Source organism: Somniosus microcephalus, chromosome 13 (genome assembly GCF_052327205.1).
Source record: "Somniosus microcephalus isolate GS21.2 chromosome 13, FLI_Smic_1.0, whole genome shotgun sequence".
Classification (NCBI taxonomy): domain Eukaryota; kingdom Metazoa; phylum Chordata; class Chondrichthyes; order Squaliformes; family Somniosidae; genus Somniosus; species Somniosus microcephalus.
In genome coordinates this window covers 160435220-160456809 of record NC_140999.1, presented here as the reverse complement: position 1 = coordinate 160456809, position 21590 = coordinate 160435220, and the positions used below count along the sequence as shown (strand labels likewise).

At 40.5% G+C, this 21590-nt stretch overlaps 1 protein-coding gene across 4 annotated transcripts in view; it reads left to right on the top strand.

The window, feature by feature from the left end:
• LOC147108716 (zinc finger and BTB domain-containing protein 46-like) overlaps positions 1-21590 on the top strand; it is an 84026-nt gene that overhangs the window by 55172 nt on the left and 7264 nt on the right. For 3 of the 4 annotated variants that reach the window (XM_086005466.1, XM_086005465.1, XM_086005463.1), the window contains one exon: positions 20468-20643. In XM_086005466.1, the coding sequence (XP_085861592.1) occupies positions 20468-20643 (176 nt within the window). Of the gene's footprint in view, positions 1-60; positions 4542-20467; positions 20644-21590 lie in introns of those variants that run through there. The other variant, XM_086005464.1, reaches the window with a different exon arrangement.

Below are 21590 nucleotides of genomic sequence, written 5' to 3'. Positions count from 1 at the left end.
CACAAATTTTTCCCCTTAGAAAAATGACTGAAATCTAATACATGGATTTCCTTCTCTAAGGCACTGACGTCAACATTGCAGCAGATTTCTTGAAAGGCGAAGATCCAAAGATGGGGACCAGCTTCATTCCAGACAAAGTTTCAAAGGATTCCAGTTTCCCATTGCCAACCACAAGCTGGCATCAAGAAGAGCTGGCCTGTAGATTCTGCAAAGTGGGGTTTTACAGCCCTGAAAAGCATAGAGAGCATGAATATCGACATGCATTAATGATGCTGCCAGTTGATACTTCTGATTATGTAAGGCCAGCCCTTGATACCACAGGCATCCATGTGTTTCCTGGGCAAGCTTTCCGGTATCAGTGCTCCAGGTGCCCTGCCAGCTTCACATTGAAATCAAATGCCGAACGTCATGAAAAAACTGTCCACTACAAACGTAAAAACTTGCACTGTTCATTTTGCCTGAAATCTTTCCGCGATAGAACTGATCTAAATCGTCATGTAGCATCTGTGCATTCATGTGAGCGTGCTTTTGTGTGTAGTAACTGTGGAAAGAGTTTTGGCATACAGAAAAATCTAATGAATCACATGAGAATTTGCTATCAGGGTAGTACCCAGGTAGGTACTGAGCTTTCTGACCAGCTTTTGGATAGTAATGTCCTAAAAATGGAGGAGCAGCTTGAATGTTACGACGATACACCAGTCCTTGGTTCCATCCAGCAGCTCTCCACTTCACAGCCCAGTGAAATTGAATTGTCAGAATAACTTTCCATGTATAACAGTTTAGATTTTGCTCTTGTATTACTCCTTCTGGATAGTGAACATTTGGATAAGTCCTCAACACGTATATGGAGTACATTATATTTTGTTACTCCGTGCACCTAATCAAGCTTTTTCAAAGCTTGTTAATGAAAATCGATGATTCTTTTTCTACTGTGGTGTATCTTGGCACTTGTGGCATGTTGACTTTGCAGAGTAAAGTTACTTTTTTAGATTACCATGCACTATTTTTTTAAAATATGGATGAATATAGTGGCTAGAAATGGATAAATATATTTTATATTAAATTTTGAGCAAAAATCCTAGATATTTAGGAATTGACCATATTTGTAATGTCTTTGTCCTAATCTTAAGGCGCTAAAGAGAGAGGACGCAGCCCCATCATGTTTTTCTTGTTTACTAGTCATCTTGTTTGTTCACTTATCCAGTTATGGTGTTTAGTTTTTCTTGTTAAATGAGCAGTTTTGGACGGAGTGATTTTCTTTTCATAAATTTTCACTTTTGATCTCGGTGATGCACATTGAGGCTATACTTCAAGGCCGTTTAACAGGACTCAGAAATTCTTGACTAAAAGATTACAATGTATGCAAGAGCAATTTGTAAATTTAAATCGGCTGTGGGCATATTATATGTTTCATATTTTAACATAACTAGAAGTATATTATTTGAAGAGTATTTATCCCATGCAACTGGGCTTCTAGCAATTTATAGGTGAGAAAAATTACGTTTTTCTTTTACTCTTATAAAGCTCAGTATTCGTTTCTGTGACCTTCAGGAGCTTCACTATTTGAGTTTTCTTAAAAATGAGCTATCCATTACCTCCAATCTTCCCACCAGTGCAGACAGTACGAGTGCAAACTCTTCTGTCTATGTGGTGAGAGGTGAAATTCCTTTTACCTATACTGGCTAGCTCTAGTCTCTCTAGTGCCACCAAAGAAAAGGTTGAGCTCCCATATCTTCTTTAGATTCATAGTACTGGAAAATGTGTTTTTTTGGATACCCAAACTACTATAATAAAGTAGTAGTTTATTTTGAACATGCCACTGTTTTTTATACAACATATGTCTATAGTACTTGTCTTCATTGAGTATTTGTTATTGATTACATATTATGTTTTGTAAATATAGTTGACTCTCATAGTTTTATTCTAGAACTACTTATGCTAACATTCTGCTTTTTCTATTTTTCTAAAAATTGTGAACTGCAATCAGTTTCTAAGGTGTAGCCATGCTCTTGGTTTTTACAGTATTTGCTATGTTTATCTTAGTGATGTGAACTGGAGACTGCTTTACCTATAGCTAGGCACTTGATTTGGTCAAGGCACAAAAAAATTAGAGGTAATTACAAAAGTATGAAGGCAGACTTGGTTAAAGTGGACTGGGAAAATATCTTACAGGGGAAGACTAGAAAAGCAGTGGCAAACATTTAAGGAGATATTTCATGACTCTCAGCAAAGATATATTTCAGAGAGAAAGAAAGACTCAGAGAAGGGTGAACCATCCGTGGCTAACTAAGGAAGTAAAGGATGGTATCAAATTGAAAACAAAAGCATACAATGTTGCAAAGAATAGTGAAAGGCCAGAGGATTGGGAAATTAAAAAAAACCCAGCAAAGGACGACTAAAAAAAATGATCGAGAGAGAAGATAGCTTATGAGAGTAAGCTAGCAAGAAATATAAAAACAGTAAGAGCTTCTACAGGACTATAAAAAGGAAAAGAGTAGCTAAAGTAAACATTGGTCCCCTAGAGGAAGAGTCTGGGGAATTAATAATGGGAAACAGGCAAATGGTGGAGACTTTGATCAATTATTTTGTATCGGTCTTCACAGTAGAAGACACTAAAAGCATCCCAATAATGGATAATCAAGGGGCAGTTTGGGTGGTGGGGGGGGGGAACTTAAAACATTCACTATCACTAGAGAGAAAGTACTAGGCAAACTAATGGTGGACAAGTCCCCTGGACCCAATGGCCTGCATCCTAGAGTCTTAAAAGAGGTGGCTGCAGAGATAGTGGATGCATTGGTTGTAATCTACCAAAATTCCTTGGATTCTGGAGAGGTCCCAGCAGACTGGAAAACCACAAATGTAACGCTCCCATTTAAGAAAGGAAGGAGACAGAAACCAGGCAACTATCGACCAGTTCGCCTAACATCTGTCATTGGGAAAATGCTGGAGTCCATCATTAAGGAAGTGGTCACAGGACATTTAGAAAATCATACTACAGCCAAGCAGAGTCAGCATGGTTTTATGAAAGGGAAATCATGTTTGACAGATTTGCTGGAGTTCTTTGAGGATGTAACGAGCAGGGTGGATAAAGGGGAACCAGTAGATGTCGTGTATTTGGATTTCCAGAAGGCATTTGATAAGGTGCCACATAAAAGGTTACTGCACAAGATAAGAGCTCACGGGGTTGGGGGTAATATATTAGCATGGATAGAGGATTGGCTAACTAACAGAAAACAGAGAGTCGGGATAAATGGGTCATTTTCAGGTTGGCAAACTAACTAGTGGGGTGCCGCAGGGATCAGTGCTGGGGCCTCAACTATTTACAGTCTATATTAATGACTTGGATGAAGGGACCGAGTGTAATGTAGCCAAATTTGCTGCTGATGCAAAGATAGGTGGGAAAGCAAATTTTGTGGCGGACGCAAAGAATCTCCAAAGGGATATGGACAGGCTAAGTGAGCGGGCAGGAATCTGGCAGATGGAGTATAATGTGGGAAAATGTGAGGTTATCCACTTTGGTAGGAAAAATAAAAAAAGCAAATTATTATTTAAATGGGGAGAGATTACAAAATGCTGCAGTACAGAGGGATCTGGGGGGGTTCTTATACATGAATCACAAAAAGTTAGCATGCAGGTGCAGCAAGTAATTAGGATGGCAAATGGAGTGTTGGCCTTTATTACAAAGGGAATGGAGTATAAGAGTAGGGAAGTCCTGTTACAACTGTACAGGGCGTTAGTGAGACCACACCTGGAGTACTCCGTACAGTTTTGGTCTCCTTATTTAAGGAAGGATATACTTGCATTGGAGGCAGTTGCATTGGAGGCAGTTCAGAGAAGGTTCATGAGGTTGATTCCAGCGATGAAGGGGTTGTCTTATGAAGAAAGGTTGAGCAGGTTGGGCCTATACTCATTGAAGTTTAGAAGAATGAGAGGGGATCTTATTGAAACATAAAGATTCTGAAGGGGCTTGACAGGGTAGATGAAGAGAGGATGTTTCCCCTCGTGGGGGAATCTAGAACTAGGGGGCATAATTTGAGAATAAGGGGGCACCCCTTTAAAACGGAAATGAGGAGGAATTTCTTCTCTGGGGATCGTGAATCTTTGGAATTCTCTTCCCCAGAGAGCTGTGGAGGCTGAGTCATGAATATATTTAAGGTGGAGATAGACAGATTTTTGAAAGGTAATGGAGTCAAGGGTTATGGGGAGCGGGCAGGGAAGTGGAGTTGAGGCCAAGATCAGATCAGCCATGATCTTACTGAATGGCGGAGCAGGCTCGAGGGGCCAAATGACCACCTCCTGCTCCTAGGTCTTATGTTCTTATGTTATGATGTAATGTATAACTGTAATGGTTGTCACTGGATTGTAGATTCACTGCATGTATATTATGGCATTCTCTATGCATCTTCACAAGAAAGGTTGTATCAACTGTTACTACCTTTTGTAGAAATAGAAAATTATACATTGTTGTACAGTAGACTGGTGTATTTGGGGTCACTATTTTAAATTGTTTTGAATTCAATAAAATTTAGACACCAACAATCTGTGGAAGTATATTGAGTTCATATTTTTGTCCTCACTAATTTGTATTTCTTTGTTAAAGAACCGGAAAACAAGTTTTAAACAAATGCTAGTATATTATCAGAATTTGGCTACCTCATGTTGGCATATCAACCCTTGTGTAGATCCTAGTGCTGTTTAAAGTTTTAATTTAACATTGAGTTCAGTGCGTTGCTACAATCTGAAATTTAGGAATTTGGACTTTTGTGACAATGATTTAAGCTGAAAAGATAATACTGTTACACTAATGCTGTCAGCTGGATTTTGTGTGTGTACGTGCATGCCTGCTTTCTGATGCAGTTCGAAATGAAGGTGTATTAGCTTGACCTTTGTCTCTGCCATCTCCTTCTGAGGGTAACAGGATGCATGTTACTGTACTTTTATTCTGAGCAAAATTGTTGCTAGGTACACCTACGAAAAATATTTTAATTCCCATAAATCAGTTCTACAGATAGTTAGGAAGAAACCAATTAAAATAGCATTTATGTATTCCTAATCAAATACAGCGCTTTGGGGCATCCTGATGTTGTGAATGGCACTCTATAAATACAAGTTTGTTTTCATTCTCTTAAATGGCAAGATGATTACATTTAGAAATTAAGCAAATGTCTACTGATTTTCAATTAGATTCTTCAGGCAAAATGTAGTGCCAAATGTGAAGTTAGCTTTTGACTGCAGATCTTAAGGAAATTTTATTTGTAATGTAATATTTTATTAATTGGAATCATAAAGATAGTTCTATATCCGCTCTAAATCTAATAACTAAATGAAATTCATTAGACTATAAATATTATCTAGATTGCTCATGTCTTTCAAATGAATTTCATGTTCAGAGACACTGATGCAATGCAGGCATGTCCAAACTGTAGCCTTTGGATCATATGCAGCCCCTCAGCCCAGGCAATGCACTTTTATTTATGCTTGTATTTCTAATTCACTAGTTTTTCCTCTTTGCATTTTGAGGGCCGTGGTGTTTGGACAGGGCCGTCTTCGGTGCTGTTAATTTAATGCTGTGAATAAAGCCTGAATTGGAATGTCAAGGTCTGCGAGTATTAGCAACTTGAGATGTATTCAAATGATTAAGAACATGGATTTAAGCTTTATATGACCCCCCCCGCCCTCCCACACTTCTTCCCAACCAAGCACCCGTGGAGCCCCGAAAGACAAAAATCTTGGACGTTCTCTATGTAAGGTTATTTGATCTGTTGCAGTCGAATTTGTATGGCATCTATCGGTGCCAAATGGAAGCATTAGTTGGCTATCTGTTTTTAAAATAAGGGGCGAACAAGTGTAGTCTTTACCATGTTGAGTCACAAATGGATATTTTGAGGATGTTGGGATGAGTCAGTTATACAGCACAGAAAGAGGCCCTTCGCGTCCGCGCCGGCCATCAAGTCCTGTCTAATCTAATCCAATTTTCCAGCATTTGGTCCGTAGCCTTGTATGCTATGGCATTTCAAGTGCTCATCCAAATGCTTCTTGAATGTTGTGAGGGTTCCTGCCTCTGCCATCCTTTCAGGCAGTGAGTTCCAGATTCCAACCACCCTCTGGGTGAAAAAGTTTTTCCTCAGATCCCCTCTAAACCTCCTGCCCCTTACCTTGAATCTATGCCCCCTTGTTATTGACCCCTCTACTAAGGGGAAAAGTTCCTTTCTATCTATCTATGCCCCTCATAATTTTGTACACCTCAATCGGGTCCCCCCTCAGCCTTCTCTGCTCCAAGGAAAACAACCCCAGCCTGTCCAGTCTTTCTTCATAGCTGAAGCGCTCCAGACCAGGTAACATCCTGGTAAATCTCCTCTGCACCCTCTCCAAAGCAATCACATCCTTCCTATAGTGTGGCGACCAGAACTGCACACAGTACTCCAGCTGTGGCCTTAGCAGCGTTTTGTACAGCTCCATCATAACCTCCCTGCCCTTATATTCTATGCCTCGGCTAATGAAGGCAAGTATCCCATATGCCTTTTTAACCACCTTATCCACCTGTTCTGCTGCCTTCAGGGATCTATGTACATGCACACCAAGGTCCCTCTGATCCTCTGTCTTTCCTAGGGTCTTACCATTCATTGTGTATTCCCTTGCCTTGTTAGTCCCTCCAAAATGCATCACCTCACACTTTTCAGGGTTAAATTCCATTTGCCACTGTTCCGCCCATCTGACCAACCTATCTATATCGTCCTGTAGCCTGAGGCTTCCCTCCTCGCTATTTACCACCCCACCAATTTTCGTGTCATCTGCGAACTTACTGATCATACCTTTTACATTCACATCCAAATCATTAATGTAGACCACAAACAGCAAGGGACCCAGCACTGATCCCTGCAGTACCCCACTGGACACAGGCTTCCAGTCACAAAAACAACCTTCCACCATCACCCTCTGCCTCCTGCCACTAAGACAATTTTGGATCCAATGTGCCAAGGCACCCTGGATCCCATGGGCTCTTACCTTCCTGACCAGTCTCCTATGCGGGGCTTTATCAAAAGCCTTACTGAAATCCATGTAAACCACATCCACTGCACTACCCTCATCCACACACCTAGTCACCCCCTCAAAATTCAATCAGATTGGTCAGACATGATCTTCCCTTGACAAAGCCATGCTGGCTATCCCTAATTAATCCTTGCCTCTCCAAGTGGAGACTAATTCTGTCCCTCAGAATTTTTTCCAATAATTTCCCTACCACTGATGTTAGGCTCACTGGCCTGTAATTCCCTGGTTTATCCCTACTACCCTTCTTAAATAATTGTTCTGAAAATTTGTGTCAGAGCCCCTGCAATCTCCTCCTTTGCCTCACATAGCAGCCTGGGATACATCTCGTCCGGGTCTGGGGATTTATCCACTTTTAAGCCTGCTAAAACCGCTAATACCTCCTCCCTCTCGATGCTAATATGTTCAAGTATATCACAGTCCCCCTGCCCGATTTCTATGTCTACATCGTCCTTCTCCATAGTGAACACAGATGCAAAAAATTCATTTAAAACCCCACCTACATCTTCTGGCTCCACACACACATTGCCACTTTGGTCCCTAATGGGCCCTACTCTTTCCCTAGTTATCCTCTTGCCCTTAATATACTTACAAAACACCTTAGGATTTTCCTTTATTTTGCTTGCCAGTGTTATTTCATGGCCCCTCCTCGCTCTCCTAATTTCTTTTTTTAAGTATCCCCCTGCACTTTTTATACTCCTCTAGGGCTTCCTCTGTCTTTAGTCCTTTGTATCTACCAAAAGCCCCCCTTTTTTTCCTAATCCATTCTCATATATCCCTTGACATCCAAGGTTCCCTGGGCTTGTTGGTCCCACCCTTGACCTTTACGGGAACATGTTGCCATTGTACTCTCTCAATTTCCTTTCTGAAAGACTCCCATTGCTCCGATGTGGATTTTCCTTCAAGTAGCTGATCCCAGTCCACATTGGCCAGATCCTACCGTATCATATTAAAATCGGCCTTCCCCCAATTTAGAACCTTTATTTCCTGTCCATCCTTGTCCTTTTCCATGACTACCTTAAATCTCACCAAATTATGGTCACTGTCACCAAAGTGCTCACCTACTAACACATCTACCACTTGCCCGGCCACATTCCCGAGAATTAGGTCCAGTACCGCCCCCTCTCTTGTAGGACTTTCTACATGCTGGCTCAAAAAGCTCTCCTGGATGCACTTTAAGAATTCTGCACCCTCTAAGCCTTTCACACTCTGACTGTCCCAGTTAATATTGGGGAAGTTGAAATCCCCCACTATAATTACCCTATTATTTGCACACTTCTCTGAGATTTGCCTACATATCTGTTCCTCTATCTCCCCCTGGCTGTTTGGGGGCCTATAGTACACTCCCAGCAAAGAGATTGCAGTTTTTTTATTTTATAGGATACACTTGAATTAAAGATGAATTTAAAACTGGAACTACGCAACAGGGCTGTCGGCATCTGAAACAAGAAAAAGTGGTTAACGTTTCAAATATCTTGTTTGTTTTTCAGCATGTGCAGTTAAGAGCCTAATACTAACCTGCGTTTGTCAACTTGTTAAACGTAGAAGTAGAGTTTCCGCTCCTTTATGCCAGTAATACCAGCGCAAACCGGGTGGAATTGGCAGAACTAGCGCAAAAGATCAGGGAATTTAAAAAGCAAATGAGTTACGCCCAAAACACTTGCACTCAAGTTTCTGCGATCTTTTACGTGGTTTCATGATTCAGTTTGCCAGGATCATGACACCTCCCCCCCCCCCCCCCCCCCACCCGCCAGGTCGACGTTGCGAGTTTCCGCTGATTGCACTGGTTCGGGAAGGCTCTTCAAATTGCGCTCATTTTCTTAGGCGCACCGGTTCTAGTCGACATGTTTTCAAAGTTTTTTCATATCAAAAATATTTAATTTACTATGAAACTGACTAGTGTACACCAATGAAAATAATAAATGGTCTGTGTAGTTTTTAAAAAAGTAATTAGTGATTTTAAATCCTCACGGATGAACACATATTAAAAATGCTTATTTTTGGTGATAAACCCAATTTCCGCTGTATTGATTAAAATGCATCAGGTTACCACATCAACAAATACTTTTTAATGGGAAGAAAAAATAAAGTTGTGTTCTATTACGCTGTCTGATTGTGTTGTCCATGAAAGATTTATGTTTGTGATCATGCAACTGACTTTTAGCAGTAACCTAACGCAATTTCGAGTGTATTTTGGGCACAATTTCCGAATTGCGCCCTAAGCGGAAACCCAGAGACTATTTTAATAATTCATAATTAATTGCAATAAACTTTTACTCTCTTTCTCCCCCCCCCCCCCCCCCACCCTCAATTGTTTGAATTTATTGGACCTGTTCCATAAAATCTGTTTAACTGCACCGCCCCACCCCCGCCAATTTCACCATCTAGGGGTAAATAAGCTATCATCAAAAAAAATAACTCGACTCCTAAATCAGCTTTCTGTCATCGTTTTATCTCCCCTCCTCCCCCCGCCCAACATATTCCCTCTCCGAGCATTTATCCCAGATTCTTTCTCTGGCTTGCTCCCCCCCCCACTTTAAAAATAAATCTATACAGAAGTTAACTAAGTTTTGCAATCTATCTATATCTATAATGGAGTCACAAGAACACTTTGCAAGCACCTATTGTACAAAATATAATTTGACTCTGCTTCTTCTGTTCAGGGCTTGTTTATTGGTCTTTACACTGCCCATCCCTTCCTGAGTTCCATCAGTAATTTCTAAACATCACCAGCTTGTTATTTATCTGAACAAATTGGTAGAGAGCAAGCTAGATTTTTGTTGCATATTGAATTGTTATTTTAAACAATAAGGTTGCAGTGGTAACTTAACACCATTGGGTATGGAAGGTAACTCTAAGCTATAAAGAGCAAGTAGTCCATGATAGGTTTTTTGCATTGCATTTGTATTAGAGAATGATGTTTTATAATCTTGGCCACAAATGGTGGAAGTAGTTACATTGCACCAAAGGTCAACAGTTCCAATAGAAGCGGAGGTATTCTTGCTTAAGTGAACACTGCATGTGAGTCTGACTCTCCTCAGTTATTCATTCCCGGGGCAGAGAGGCGATTTGGGGGGGTGCCGGGGGTTGATTGGACTAAAGGATTCAGACAAGAGTATCAGGAAGGGCACCCATCACAGCCAAGTTTGATTATTGTAACCAAATATCCCCCCACGTTCCCTTCCAGTGAGGGACACTGGATACCAATTGCGAGTAGCTGACTTAGATTTTTTGGTTTCGTTTTCTTCCCTGGGCCTTCCCTGACCCAGGAGTGCTGAGGTCAATAGCACTTCTCTCACCACCCCACCTGAGTTCAGCGAACTTGATGCAGAAAGGGAATTGCCTGGGAGTCTCTGGTCTGTATTGTTGAACTGCTTAAACATTGGAGGAGCTCAGAGTAGGGAGCCATTTGCTCGTAGTTATGGACTTCACTGTGGAAAATCTGTTAAATTATTTGTGTAAGAATGCATGCATTATGCAGTTGCTTTGAGTGAAATACAAAAATGTATTGTTACTGGTGAAATGTTTTATTGTATATCCAGTGTTCTCTTGGTGTGTCTCTCAAACCATTGTTATCGGGGCAGAGGCAAATCTCCTGCTGCTTTGCTTCTGCCACCTGCTAGTACGTGCATGGGAGCAAGTGTGGTGTGAATCACTTACCTATGGGGAATTCTTTAAATCCCCTGCCTAGTTCTTACAATTAACAACGCATTCAAGATGAAGTTGCTATGTTATCAGTCCACCAAATGGTGACGGTTCAGAATCTGTTCTATTGGTTTGTTCTTGTAATGTTGGCATTGTGTGTGTGTGTGTGTGTGTGTGAGAGAAGTACAGCATGTATAAGGAACCAGGAGTACCTTTCATACTCGTATTCTGACTGCTCTTGTAAGTTACTAGCCGGGATTGTGAAGATTAGCACCAGGTGTACAACCTGTTTTGCAAAATGCTTTTATGTTATATCAGTTTCCAGTGATCAGTTGTATCTTAAATCAATGAACTCTAATTCAATAAAGCAGTGCATTCTGTATCCTATTATTCACCTCAAGGGAGGGGAGGAGGAATATTCTGAAGATAATTTCTCCCTTTCTTCCCCCCCCGCAGGAGTAGAGTTGTTGGGAGAAAAGTTGACAATGGCAATGCACTTTGTTTCCACAATTTCCCCCCCCTAGTATGGTGCAATATTGGGCTGGATCTTGGTGAGAAAATAACGGCCCATTATTAATGGGCAAATCAGACAGCAAGTTCAGAGGATTAAGAGATACACCGTGAGTTGCGAATCTCCAGAACTTGCTGGTCGATTTACACTTCGCACAAACGGCATCTCGCTCTTTGCCGCCTCCGTTATTTTTAAGAACTTACTGGATTTTCACTTTAATTATCCATTAAATTCATCGCAAAGCTGAGTCTGGTAATTAAGAGCATAACTCCCTTTTTAACAACAAGACAGTTGTTAATGCAATGCAAATCAACCTCTCTGTCCCAGAATAGGAACAATTTAAAGTGTTCAAGCAATTCCTTCATGTAGTTAGTTAGTTGTTGAGATTTTACAAATATTTTTTCACTTTCTTAACCCACTCTTTCTTTCCCTCCCTTTATATCTTTTTCTGTCCCTGATTTGACTCTTAATTCGCACACTTTCTTCACCCTCCTCCGTCGTTCCTCTGTTTCTTACTCAATCCTTAAATCTCATTGGTTAAGGAGAGACACTATTGGTTGCGCCGTTAACTAAGGTCCCAGATGCCTGATGCCCTTACCGCACCATTATCATCTCGCACTTCCAGCAAGTTATGTCGCAATTTTTTTTTGAGCTTATGGGTGCAGGAAAAAATCTTAACTAACTGCATATTCTGTGAGATGTCCCGCTCCAGCAAGATGTGGTCCATAGTTTTGTCAAACGAGTGTTTCATTCTGTAAGGAAACTCACTACAGTACATTTGTAACTGATTTATGTGCATGTTGTTAACTCCCACTGCTCCCATAGCCATTGGGAAAGGCTAGCTGTATGAATGGAGTGGCTGCTATGGTACAGTGGTAGTATTTTACAAGTTCTGTTCGATTTAAGATTGAAGCCTATATTGATAAAATGATAAAAATTGTGTAAAAATCCAGGTGAAGTGGCACTAGAGCTTTAAGGAATGGATTATAAAGAAGTTGACCATATTTTACAAGCCAGATTGGTATTGTGTGCATGTCTTTTTAACTGGCAGTTACTGATTTTTGTGGGTGAATTTCAATCCTGTCCTGTCTCAACTTTGGAGTGGCACTCTTGAATTTTGACATTTTTCCAACCCTAAAAATGTTGTTCCAAATTTGACTTTTTGGAGTTAAACTAATATTTGCATTTACATAGCACCATGTCGTATTGAAATGTCTCTCAGTGCTTTAGACAATGATTTACTCAAGTTGCGCTAGGAATAAAGCGAGTTGGAGGCTTAATTTCAATCTTCACATTTTTTGTAAATACCTATACATAGTTTAAGGGTACAGGTAGACTATCCGTTATCCGAAAACCTTGGGACCAACTGTGTTTCGGTTTTCGGATTTTTCAGATTTCAGAAGGTTTTCATCTCCGCTGACGACAAACACTGTTGCTTAGCAACAGCTTGTAAACACTCGGGCCCTGCCTTGGAAGCATCTCTGAAGCTGTTGCTAAGCTACAGAGACTCTTTCCACAGCCTGACTGTTTAAAAAAATGCGAGGGGAATAAAAAAAACCTGCTAGGGGAATAAAAAAAACCTAACTAAACGGCTGCTGATTTCTGCCATTAGATCAAGGTTTCCGGCTCCCCCTGCTCCGTATCTGAATTCCTTGACTTAGCGGGGGTCTGGGGCTCGACTGCCGCCGCCAGTTGTGGGAAAGCCGGATATCGGCTGACTCCTACACTAAGCTGGCCTGCAAATCAGGTCGGTGGGGGGGGGAAGAAAAGACTATCGGATGGGCCGTTGCAGCTATCGGATGGGCCACTGTATTGTTGGGTTCACTCTCCCGGTACCTCCTTCACACTGCCCGGCTCGGCCTGCAATCTCCTACCCAGGAGGGAACTCTGTGTGACCCTCTGCCCTGCTCACAGGGAAAGGCAGAGCTCCTGGACCACTCCTATCATGTTTGGCGCCACTCGGGTCATGTCGTGCGTACGACTTATGCTCCACGAAAAAACTTTCGGTTTTTAGAGGTTTTCGGTTTTCGGAAGTGCGGATAAAGGATAGTCTACCTGTACTATCAAAATCCAATAAATTGCTAATCCCTGATAGTATAATGTGAAATGAAACAAATTAAGCACATACCAAACCTTTTTTGATTTAGATTTGTGTAAACCACAATTCAACACAATAGAAACACAAATGTTACAAGTATAAATTTATTTGAATATTATTTGAACTATGCATAGTAAAATAGTGACCCTGATTTTGGCCACTTGTTCTATTTTTCCCCATTTGCAGGTTGAGAGACGTTGCACTGTACAAGTAGTACATATTTTGACTGGAGACACTCACTCAGTTAAGAACAGAATTACTAAAGTAACCAACATGCATTTCTATGAAAAATTAGTGGTTTGCTTTCAAGGATACAGTATTTTAGAACATTTATTTTTACCTCAGTTGTGCATGTGAAGTGGCTACAGAATAACATGACATATGGAAGTGGTGCAAATTAATCCAGATTTGAAATGAATTGAACAGTTTACACATTTCAAAAAGTACACGTGGATTTAATTTAAACCATTAATAATCCCTGGATAGGTTTACCAGAGGGTAAAGCACCTACTATAACCTCTAAATGACCTGCCACATATCACGAGTCATCAGATTAATTTTTTTTTTTTTAGTTTAAATGTAGTAGTAATTGCAAAATATGCTCCACTGTGTAAGCTAACATCCGCAAAGGCAAGGATGGTTTAGTTTTGTGGCTTGGATTAATTTGATAAATGAACTGTGGCTGGCCTTTAATCTGTCTTTCCAATAGCTTTTGTAATTAAATCTGGCAACAAAACTTTTTACAAGCTAATCTATGTCACAAGTTTTGTGTCTGGAATGAATATTGTGACACTGGTGTCTGCCATGAACGATTTAGTTTTCTTCTTTAACTGGCGATCATTTTTTTCTCCTTTCCTTGTTGGGTAGGTGCTGTCTTTTTCCTCATTGTTTATATCTCCAGATTAATCTTTTATCCATCCATCCATTGGCTGTACACAGTACACCTCTATATGTTCCTAAGATTTCTAGTGACTGGTTCTGGTATATTGGAGTTGTATTTCTGCAAAGTAATGAATGCTTTGGCAGCTTATTGTTATCGCTGCATTGTTTTATATAGTCAAAATATACTAAGTATTGAAATGAAAACTGCATGCGAAACATGAAAGGATAAAAAAGAAAGACTTGCATTTACAGGAAACTTTGTGATATCCGGCACCGACGGGACCGAGTGTTGCCATCCCATCAAAACTGTCGGACAAACCAGCGCTAATGTTAAAACATACGGAAGCTTTTGAGCTCCGTATCTAGCAACAAACCCTGTTGCTTAGCAACAGCTTCTCAACAGTCGGCCATAGCTTGCAAGCGTCTCTGTAGCTAAGCAACAGCTTTAGCTAGACCTTGCAGAGCCTGACTGGTGGGGAAAAAAAAGCAACGAAAAGAAAAAAAACTTACTGAACCGACTCCTGAATTTTGCCGGTGGCACTGAGCATTCCGGACAGTTAACCTCCGGATAAACCAAAGTTTCCTGTATATAGCACCTTTCACAACCTCAGGCCATCCCAATATGCTTTACAGCCAATTAAGCCCTTTTTGAAGTGTCATCACTGTTGTAATATAGGAAACGCGGCAGCCAATTTGCGCACAGCAAACTCCCACACACAGCAATGAGATAATGACCAGATTATCTGTTTTAGTGATATTAGCCAGGACACCAGGGCGAACTCCCCTGCTCTTCTTCGAATTAGTGCCGTGGGATCTTTTACACATGAGAGAGCAGATGGAGTCTCTCTCTCATCCGAAAGACTGATGCAGTGATTAATGTCTGTTCAAGCTTGATAGCCTCACCTTGAGCCTAGTTTTCAAAAATGTCCTCAAGGTTTCCTTTACCCTAAATCAAAATATCATGAATCTAGCTAATTATGATCTTGCTTACATTAATGTTCCTTGAAGACTCTGTAAAGAAATGTACAAAAACATTTTGACGTGCTAGACATACAAAATCTGAAAATACTGCCAAAACCAGTAAAGAAGCAGCTTTCTGTTACAGACAATTATCACTTCCAGTGTGATTTAGATTGTCTTCAAATCTGTTATTTTGAACTGATGCAACTCTTAAATTCCACTTCACTCACCCACACCCACATTACTACTTTCAACCTTTCTAATGCGCGATTATGCATTACATGATGTCAGTTTGGTTCAGTTGGCAGCACTTTTGCCTCTGATTCTAGGACCTCAGCACCTAGTTTAGACTGATGCTTAAGTGCAGCCCTGAGGGATTGCTGCATTTTGGATAAGATGTTAAATGGTCTGCCTTTCAATTGGACATTAAAGATTCCCTGGCACGATTCGAAGAAGAGAGCTGAGTTTTCCTGGTGTCCTAGCTAACATTCCTCCTTCAACCATCACCACCCAAATAGGGTTGCAAAATTCTGGGAATTTTTAAGAGGAAACTTTCCATGGGAATTTTCAGGAATTTATGGGAATTTGGGGAATTTATGGGAATTTTGAGTTTTTTTGCACACTGATGGTTTTTGTCTCTGACCCTTATATTATCTTTGTCGTCAAAATAGACATACTGTTCCATACAAATAAAAACAGGCTTTCAAAACTTTATTTAGGTTATAATTTTGAACCCCCACAAAAAAGACACATCTAAAATAAAATAAAAAGAGCATCAGCTTATTTAGCCTGTAATTTGTCCTTATTTTGTCCCTTTGAGTCTTCTACTCCTACTCCTCATTGCTCCTCCTGATTCTCTGGCTCTGACGTGTCCATTTCCTCCTCTGTGTCAGTGTCTAGATGTGTGGTGGACACTTCTGTATCTGGCTCAATAAGTTGTAGGTTCGCCCGGATAGCCACCAGTTTCTCCACTCTCTGGTTAATCAGCCTGTTGCGCACCTTTGTATGCGTATTCCCAAAAAGTGACCAGTTTCGTTCAGAGGCCGCTGATGAAGGTGGGATTTGGAGTATCACCGATGCAATAGGTGACAGGGCCTCAGATGCACAAAGTCCCTTCCACCAGGTATGTGCACTGATATGCTTGCATGATTCCCATATCCCATCCCCATTCCAAAGACCTTGCTTGGTAGAGAACTTTGCCCACATCCAGATTGAGATGGTGTGAGAGGGTAGAAATCACACTGTAAGCGCTGTTGACCTGTTCTCCAGAAAGTATTGGTCTCCCAACATGCTTTGGGTCCAGCATGTATGCTGCAGCATGAATCGGCTTGACACAAAATTCTTGGCGCGTCTGTATGAATTGAACAATTGCCTTCTCCTCTGCTTTGAGCAGCAGGGATGTGGGTAGGGCAATGCTGATTTGTTCTTTTAAATCAGTAAAAAGCCTGAGAACATCTGACAAGACAGCGTCATCTCCTTCAATCTGAGCAATTGCAGATGCTACTGGTGAGAGTAGTTTAAGGCTGCTAACCACTCTCTCCCAAAACACATCATCCAGCAGTATTTTCTTGATGGTGGTTTCCATATCCCCAGACTGGGATATTGCCATTTCTTGCAGCGACTCCTTACCCTCCAGAAGGCTGTTGTACATTATGACAACACCACCCCATCTAGTGTTGTTGGGCAGCTTCAGTGTGGTGTTCTTGTTCTTTGTCATTTGCTTGGAGTTGTAGGTTGCTGCAACTACCTGTTTTCCCCTGACATACTTAACAACTTGCTTGGCTCTCTTGTAGTGCTTCCATGGTTCTCAAACCCATGATGTCCTTGAGGAGCAGGTTAAGCCCATGAGCTGCGCACCCAATAGACGTAATATGAGGGTAGGCCTCCTCCACTTGAGCCCAAGCAGCCTTCATATTCGCAGCATTGTCAGTAACTACTGCAAAGACCTTTTGTGATCCAAGATCGTTGATGACCGCTTTCAGCTCATCAGCAATGTATGTGCCTGTGCGTCTGTTGTCCTTCGTGTCTGTGCTCTTGAAGAACACTGGGAGAGGAGTGGAGACGATGTAGTTTATGATGCCCTCCCCTCGTACATTTGACCACCCATCTGAGATAACTGCAACACAGTCTGCCATCGCTATTGTTTCTTTGCGCTTTCCTTGGACTCTGTTATACTCAGCCTCCAGCAAATAAGTAGATAAAGCATGTCTGGTGGGAGGACAGTATGCAGGGCGAATAACATTGAAAAATCTCTTCCAGTACACATTGGCTGTGAGCATGAGGGGTGAGCCTGTTGCATATACAGCTCGAGCAAGGCACTCATCTGCATTCTTCTGGCTATGGTTATCCATTGTATCAAAGAACCTTCCAAGTGGGCCAGGAGTTGCTGATAAGGAGCCTGATGCTGAATGAGAACCATCATCTTCTTGAATGGAAGCAGAGGAACTCTGGGCTGACTGCTGTGAGCTTTGAGTGAAGTTGTTGCATTTGGATAAATGCTGCTGCATCTTTGTGGCATTCTTTACATATGGCTTTCTACAGTGTTTGCACATGTACACAGTCTTTCCATCTTTAATGCCTGGGGTAAAATGCTTCCACACATCCGACGATAAACGTGGCATTGTTCTATGCAGAGAAATAAAGGGCATTCATCTCTGTGTCGAACTGCGGTCGATCAGCACGATTGCAACAGGGTGAGTACATTTTTGCTGATGCTCCATGTGATGGAAGCATGACCTGTACACACACGACGCTACATCACCAATAGTGTATTATTTTGTATATTTTAAATCGAAGGACAACAGAGTTCAACAAGTAACTGGTTTATTTGGTATAAAGTCTGATTTACTTACTGCATCATCACAACATCAGCAGAAAACAAAATGACTTCCCTCAGGACCCCTAACCTGGATCTTAAAAAAAACTATAGCAGTCTTACAGATGCCTGCAGGCCAATCACAATTTGATATGCAAATATTACAAATAGAGGGAGCTAATCGCTCATCCACTCATCCAACCAATCAGGACACATTTGTTCACCGTCACACACAAAACTTGTAATTATTAAAACAAGCCAAGTAAGAAGATAAACATATATTGATTAAGAAATTCCTTAATAATTAAGATTCCATCTCTGTTAGTAATTTTAAGAGAGGACCTGTGGGGAAAAAAAAAAAGAAAGAAATACAAAAAAAACAATATTATGCTAGCATGTGCTTTTTTGGGCAAAATTCCCAAGCTAAACTTCCCGTGGAAAATTTCCGGAAATTTACCGGAAACTTTCCACCCCTTTGCAACCCTACACCCAAAACAAAAATTAACCAGTCCGTCAGCTCATTTGTTGTTTGTGGAATCTTGATTTGCATAAATTGGCTGCTGCATTTGTCTACACAATAGTGACTATATATCAAAAATAATTAATTGGAGGTGAAGTGCTTCAGGATGCCATGGGGACATCAGCTATATCAATGCAAGCTCTTTCTTTCTCTCTATTTAAGTCTTTTCTGTCATGCAGACAATGTTCTTTAACATCTGAGTTTAATACGCTTAAGGAATTGTACCTTGTCTAGACTTGCAGCGAATTGGTTTTATGTAATCCAAAAGGAAGTGACATCTTGTCTTTCAGAAACCAAGTGAATACAGAATCTGTCCAGTAGTGTGTAACTTAAATTTTCAACAGCTTCATTTTAAATGTTTATATTCACTGAGCTCCAATTTTAATCATACATTGCCTAATAGTTTAAGAAATTTCATAGTCCAATAGCCCTAACTTTCTTGGGTTGGTTAGTTCATCAAAGCAATGTGATTAATCCCCTTGAGATCAAATCTGGTTCTCAATAATCTTCATTCCAGTTTTGGCTAGTGTTCATCACTGCTACCAATCAGACCCAAGAAGGAAAGACAGGTTCATCTGTAATTAGCATTTGTGGCAATGATGTAAAAAATGAGTGCCTCTCTGGGTATGTGACCTGATGTTAGAAATTAATTGCAGTGAGCACTGCTGTCATTTTAAATCGCTGATTTTATCCTAACTATCCTGAACCATATATCAATCATCTAGATATACTTAGCAAGCCTTCTGTTGTCCCGTACTTGTATAGTTTTCAAACAGTAATTTTCCCCTTGCGTGTGCCCACATAAATTCTGAATTTGTTCATTTGAGTTGAATAGCTCAGACTTGCCAAGCCATGTGTTTTGGCAAGAAAAGCTCATACTTGCTGCTATTCTGGTTTGTCACTTGTTTGGCCCAAAGCCACTGAGTCATCTCTAGTTCAAGCTATTGTTCACCAGCTAGGGGTCTGGAGAGTCTAGAGGTAGGGGTCATAGTCTCAGGGTAAGGGGTCGGCCATTTAAGACTGAGATGAGAAATTTCTTCACTGAGGGTTGTGAATTTTTGGAATTCTCTACCCCAGAGGACTGTGGATGCTGAGTCATTGAGCATATTCAAGGCTGAGATTGATAGATTTTTGGACTTGTAAGAGAATCAAGGGATATGGGGATTGAGCGGGCAAGTGGAGTTGAGGTGGAAGATCAGCAATGATCTTACTGAATGGCGGTGCAGGCTCAAGGGGCCGTATGGCCTACTCCTGCTATTTCTTATACTCTTATGAAAAGTTAGTTAAATATCATTTCAAAATACGGCCTTCTCTTCCTCCTCTTGCCCTAACATTCGCTCATCTATTCCCCCACAGATAAGATTTTAGTTTGAGGGTTTTTAACGTTTCTTAAGTTGAAAATAGTTGCTTGATATGGTTTGTGAATTATTTCTGTGTTCTTAGTCTCCATGTCAGACAAGTGCTTAATTCAAAATTTAGCTGCGTGGCTTTAAAATGAAGTATTTTCCCTGCTGCAATTTTTTTTTCTTTCTCTCTAAATCTTGAGGCCATATAATATTTCTTGGCTGAGGGGGCTATTAGTGTCAAAACAGCCACTTGAAATTGCCCAGGCTGGCTGATTCTCTGGGTATTTGTGCTTGCTCCCAACACCTCTGATATAATTGTTCAAGTCAGGAGCTTGTCCGGAATTGCAGGTTTCAATGTACATTCCCATCAACATGGCTCAGCACCTTGTAGCAATAGCTTCTAAAAAAAAAACTGAAGCAGAAAGGTTGTTCTGAAACAAACTGAATATCCAAAATAGTATGAGCATAATGAAAAATGTGCTGTAGGCTCCGATTTGGTTTTGTTGCTGCTTACCTGTTGATGCCAAATGTACAAATCATTCATACTAAAACATTATTGGAAAACACAAATATATTATGATAAGCATATCTGTTGCAGATGAACACAAATTAAATAAAAATTGTTTTTATTCACATTTTGCAGTTAACGAATTTACTGTGATAAGAAAGAAGTTTAAGTGCCCATACTGCAGCTTCTCTGCTATGCATCAGTGTATCCTGAAGAGGCACATGCGCTCACACACAGGCGAAAGGCCATACCCTTGTGAAATCTGTGGCAAGAAGTTTACTCGGCGGGAACACATGAAAAGGCACACATTGGTAAGCATTATTCATACTCATTGGTGCCAAAGTGAGCACTGCAGTCCGTATTTAAAACATATAACATTGTTTTTAAAACTAGCGTTAACATTAATATTTGAGTGTGCTACAAGAATATAAATGTGGCCACATCAGACATGTTGTAGTTTGAGGAATTGTTGATTCAATGAAATGATGAAACCAATGATTATTAGAGAGAATAAGTGCAGTATTTTGTCTAAGTGTTCAACATTCTTTGTCTGCATTGATAAAACTAGGCTATTAGAAATTAAATGCAGCATTCATTTAATTGAAAGTTTTCATCTTTACAGTATTTCTTAAAATATGTGCAGACTAATTTTTGTATCGTTAAAAAAGAAAAAGTGTTTTTTTGCATTATAAATGTCGCGTTCTTTGGTTTCACTTAAACATTTTCAGACGGTGGAAGTGTTTGAGGTGTTCGTTAAGAATAGAGACTTGAGAAGTTAGTGGTATGTTAAACCGGGGGATTGAGTGGGATTAGACTAGGCGACTGATTTTTTTTTTTAAATCACCATTGCAGACTTGATGGGATGAATAACCTGTTTCTGTGCTGTAACGTTATGATTGTATGTAAAAAATTGTCAATTATGGGCCTTGAATTAAAATGCAGACAGGCACCTTTGCAGAAACTTCATTAACTGAATGTGTATTGTGTTTAATATGTGATTTGTGGTTTACTTTTGGACCAATACATCCACATATGACATGGTGTATATGTAGAGAGAAGCTTAGAATGTAGGAGAAATTGTACACTTTGTTTCTTATCAGTGTTCAATATCAAGTGCTGAATAAGTGGCAGATTTACATCACACCACAAGCAATCTCATACCCAAGTTGAAAGTCAGGAATAGGGCTACTTACTTGCTCACTACAGACTGAATGAAGACTTTACGCAATCATCATAGTTTAAAAGAAATCTATATTTC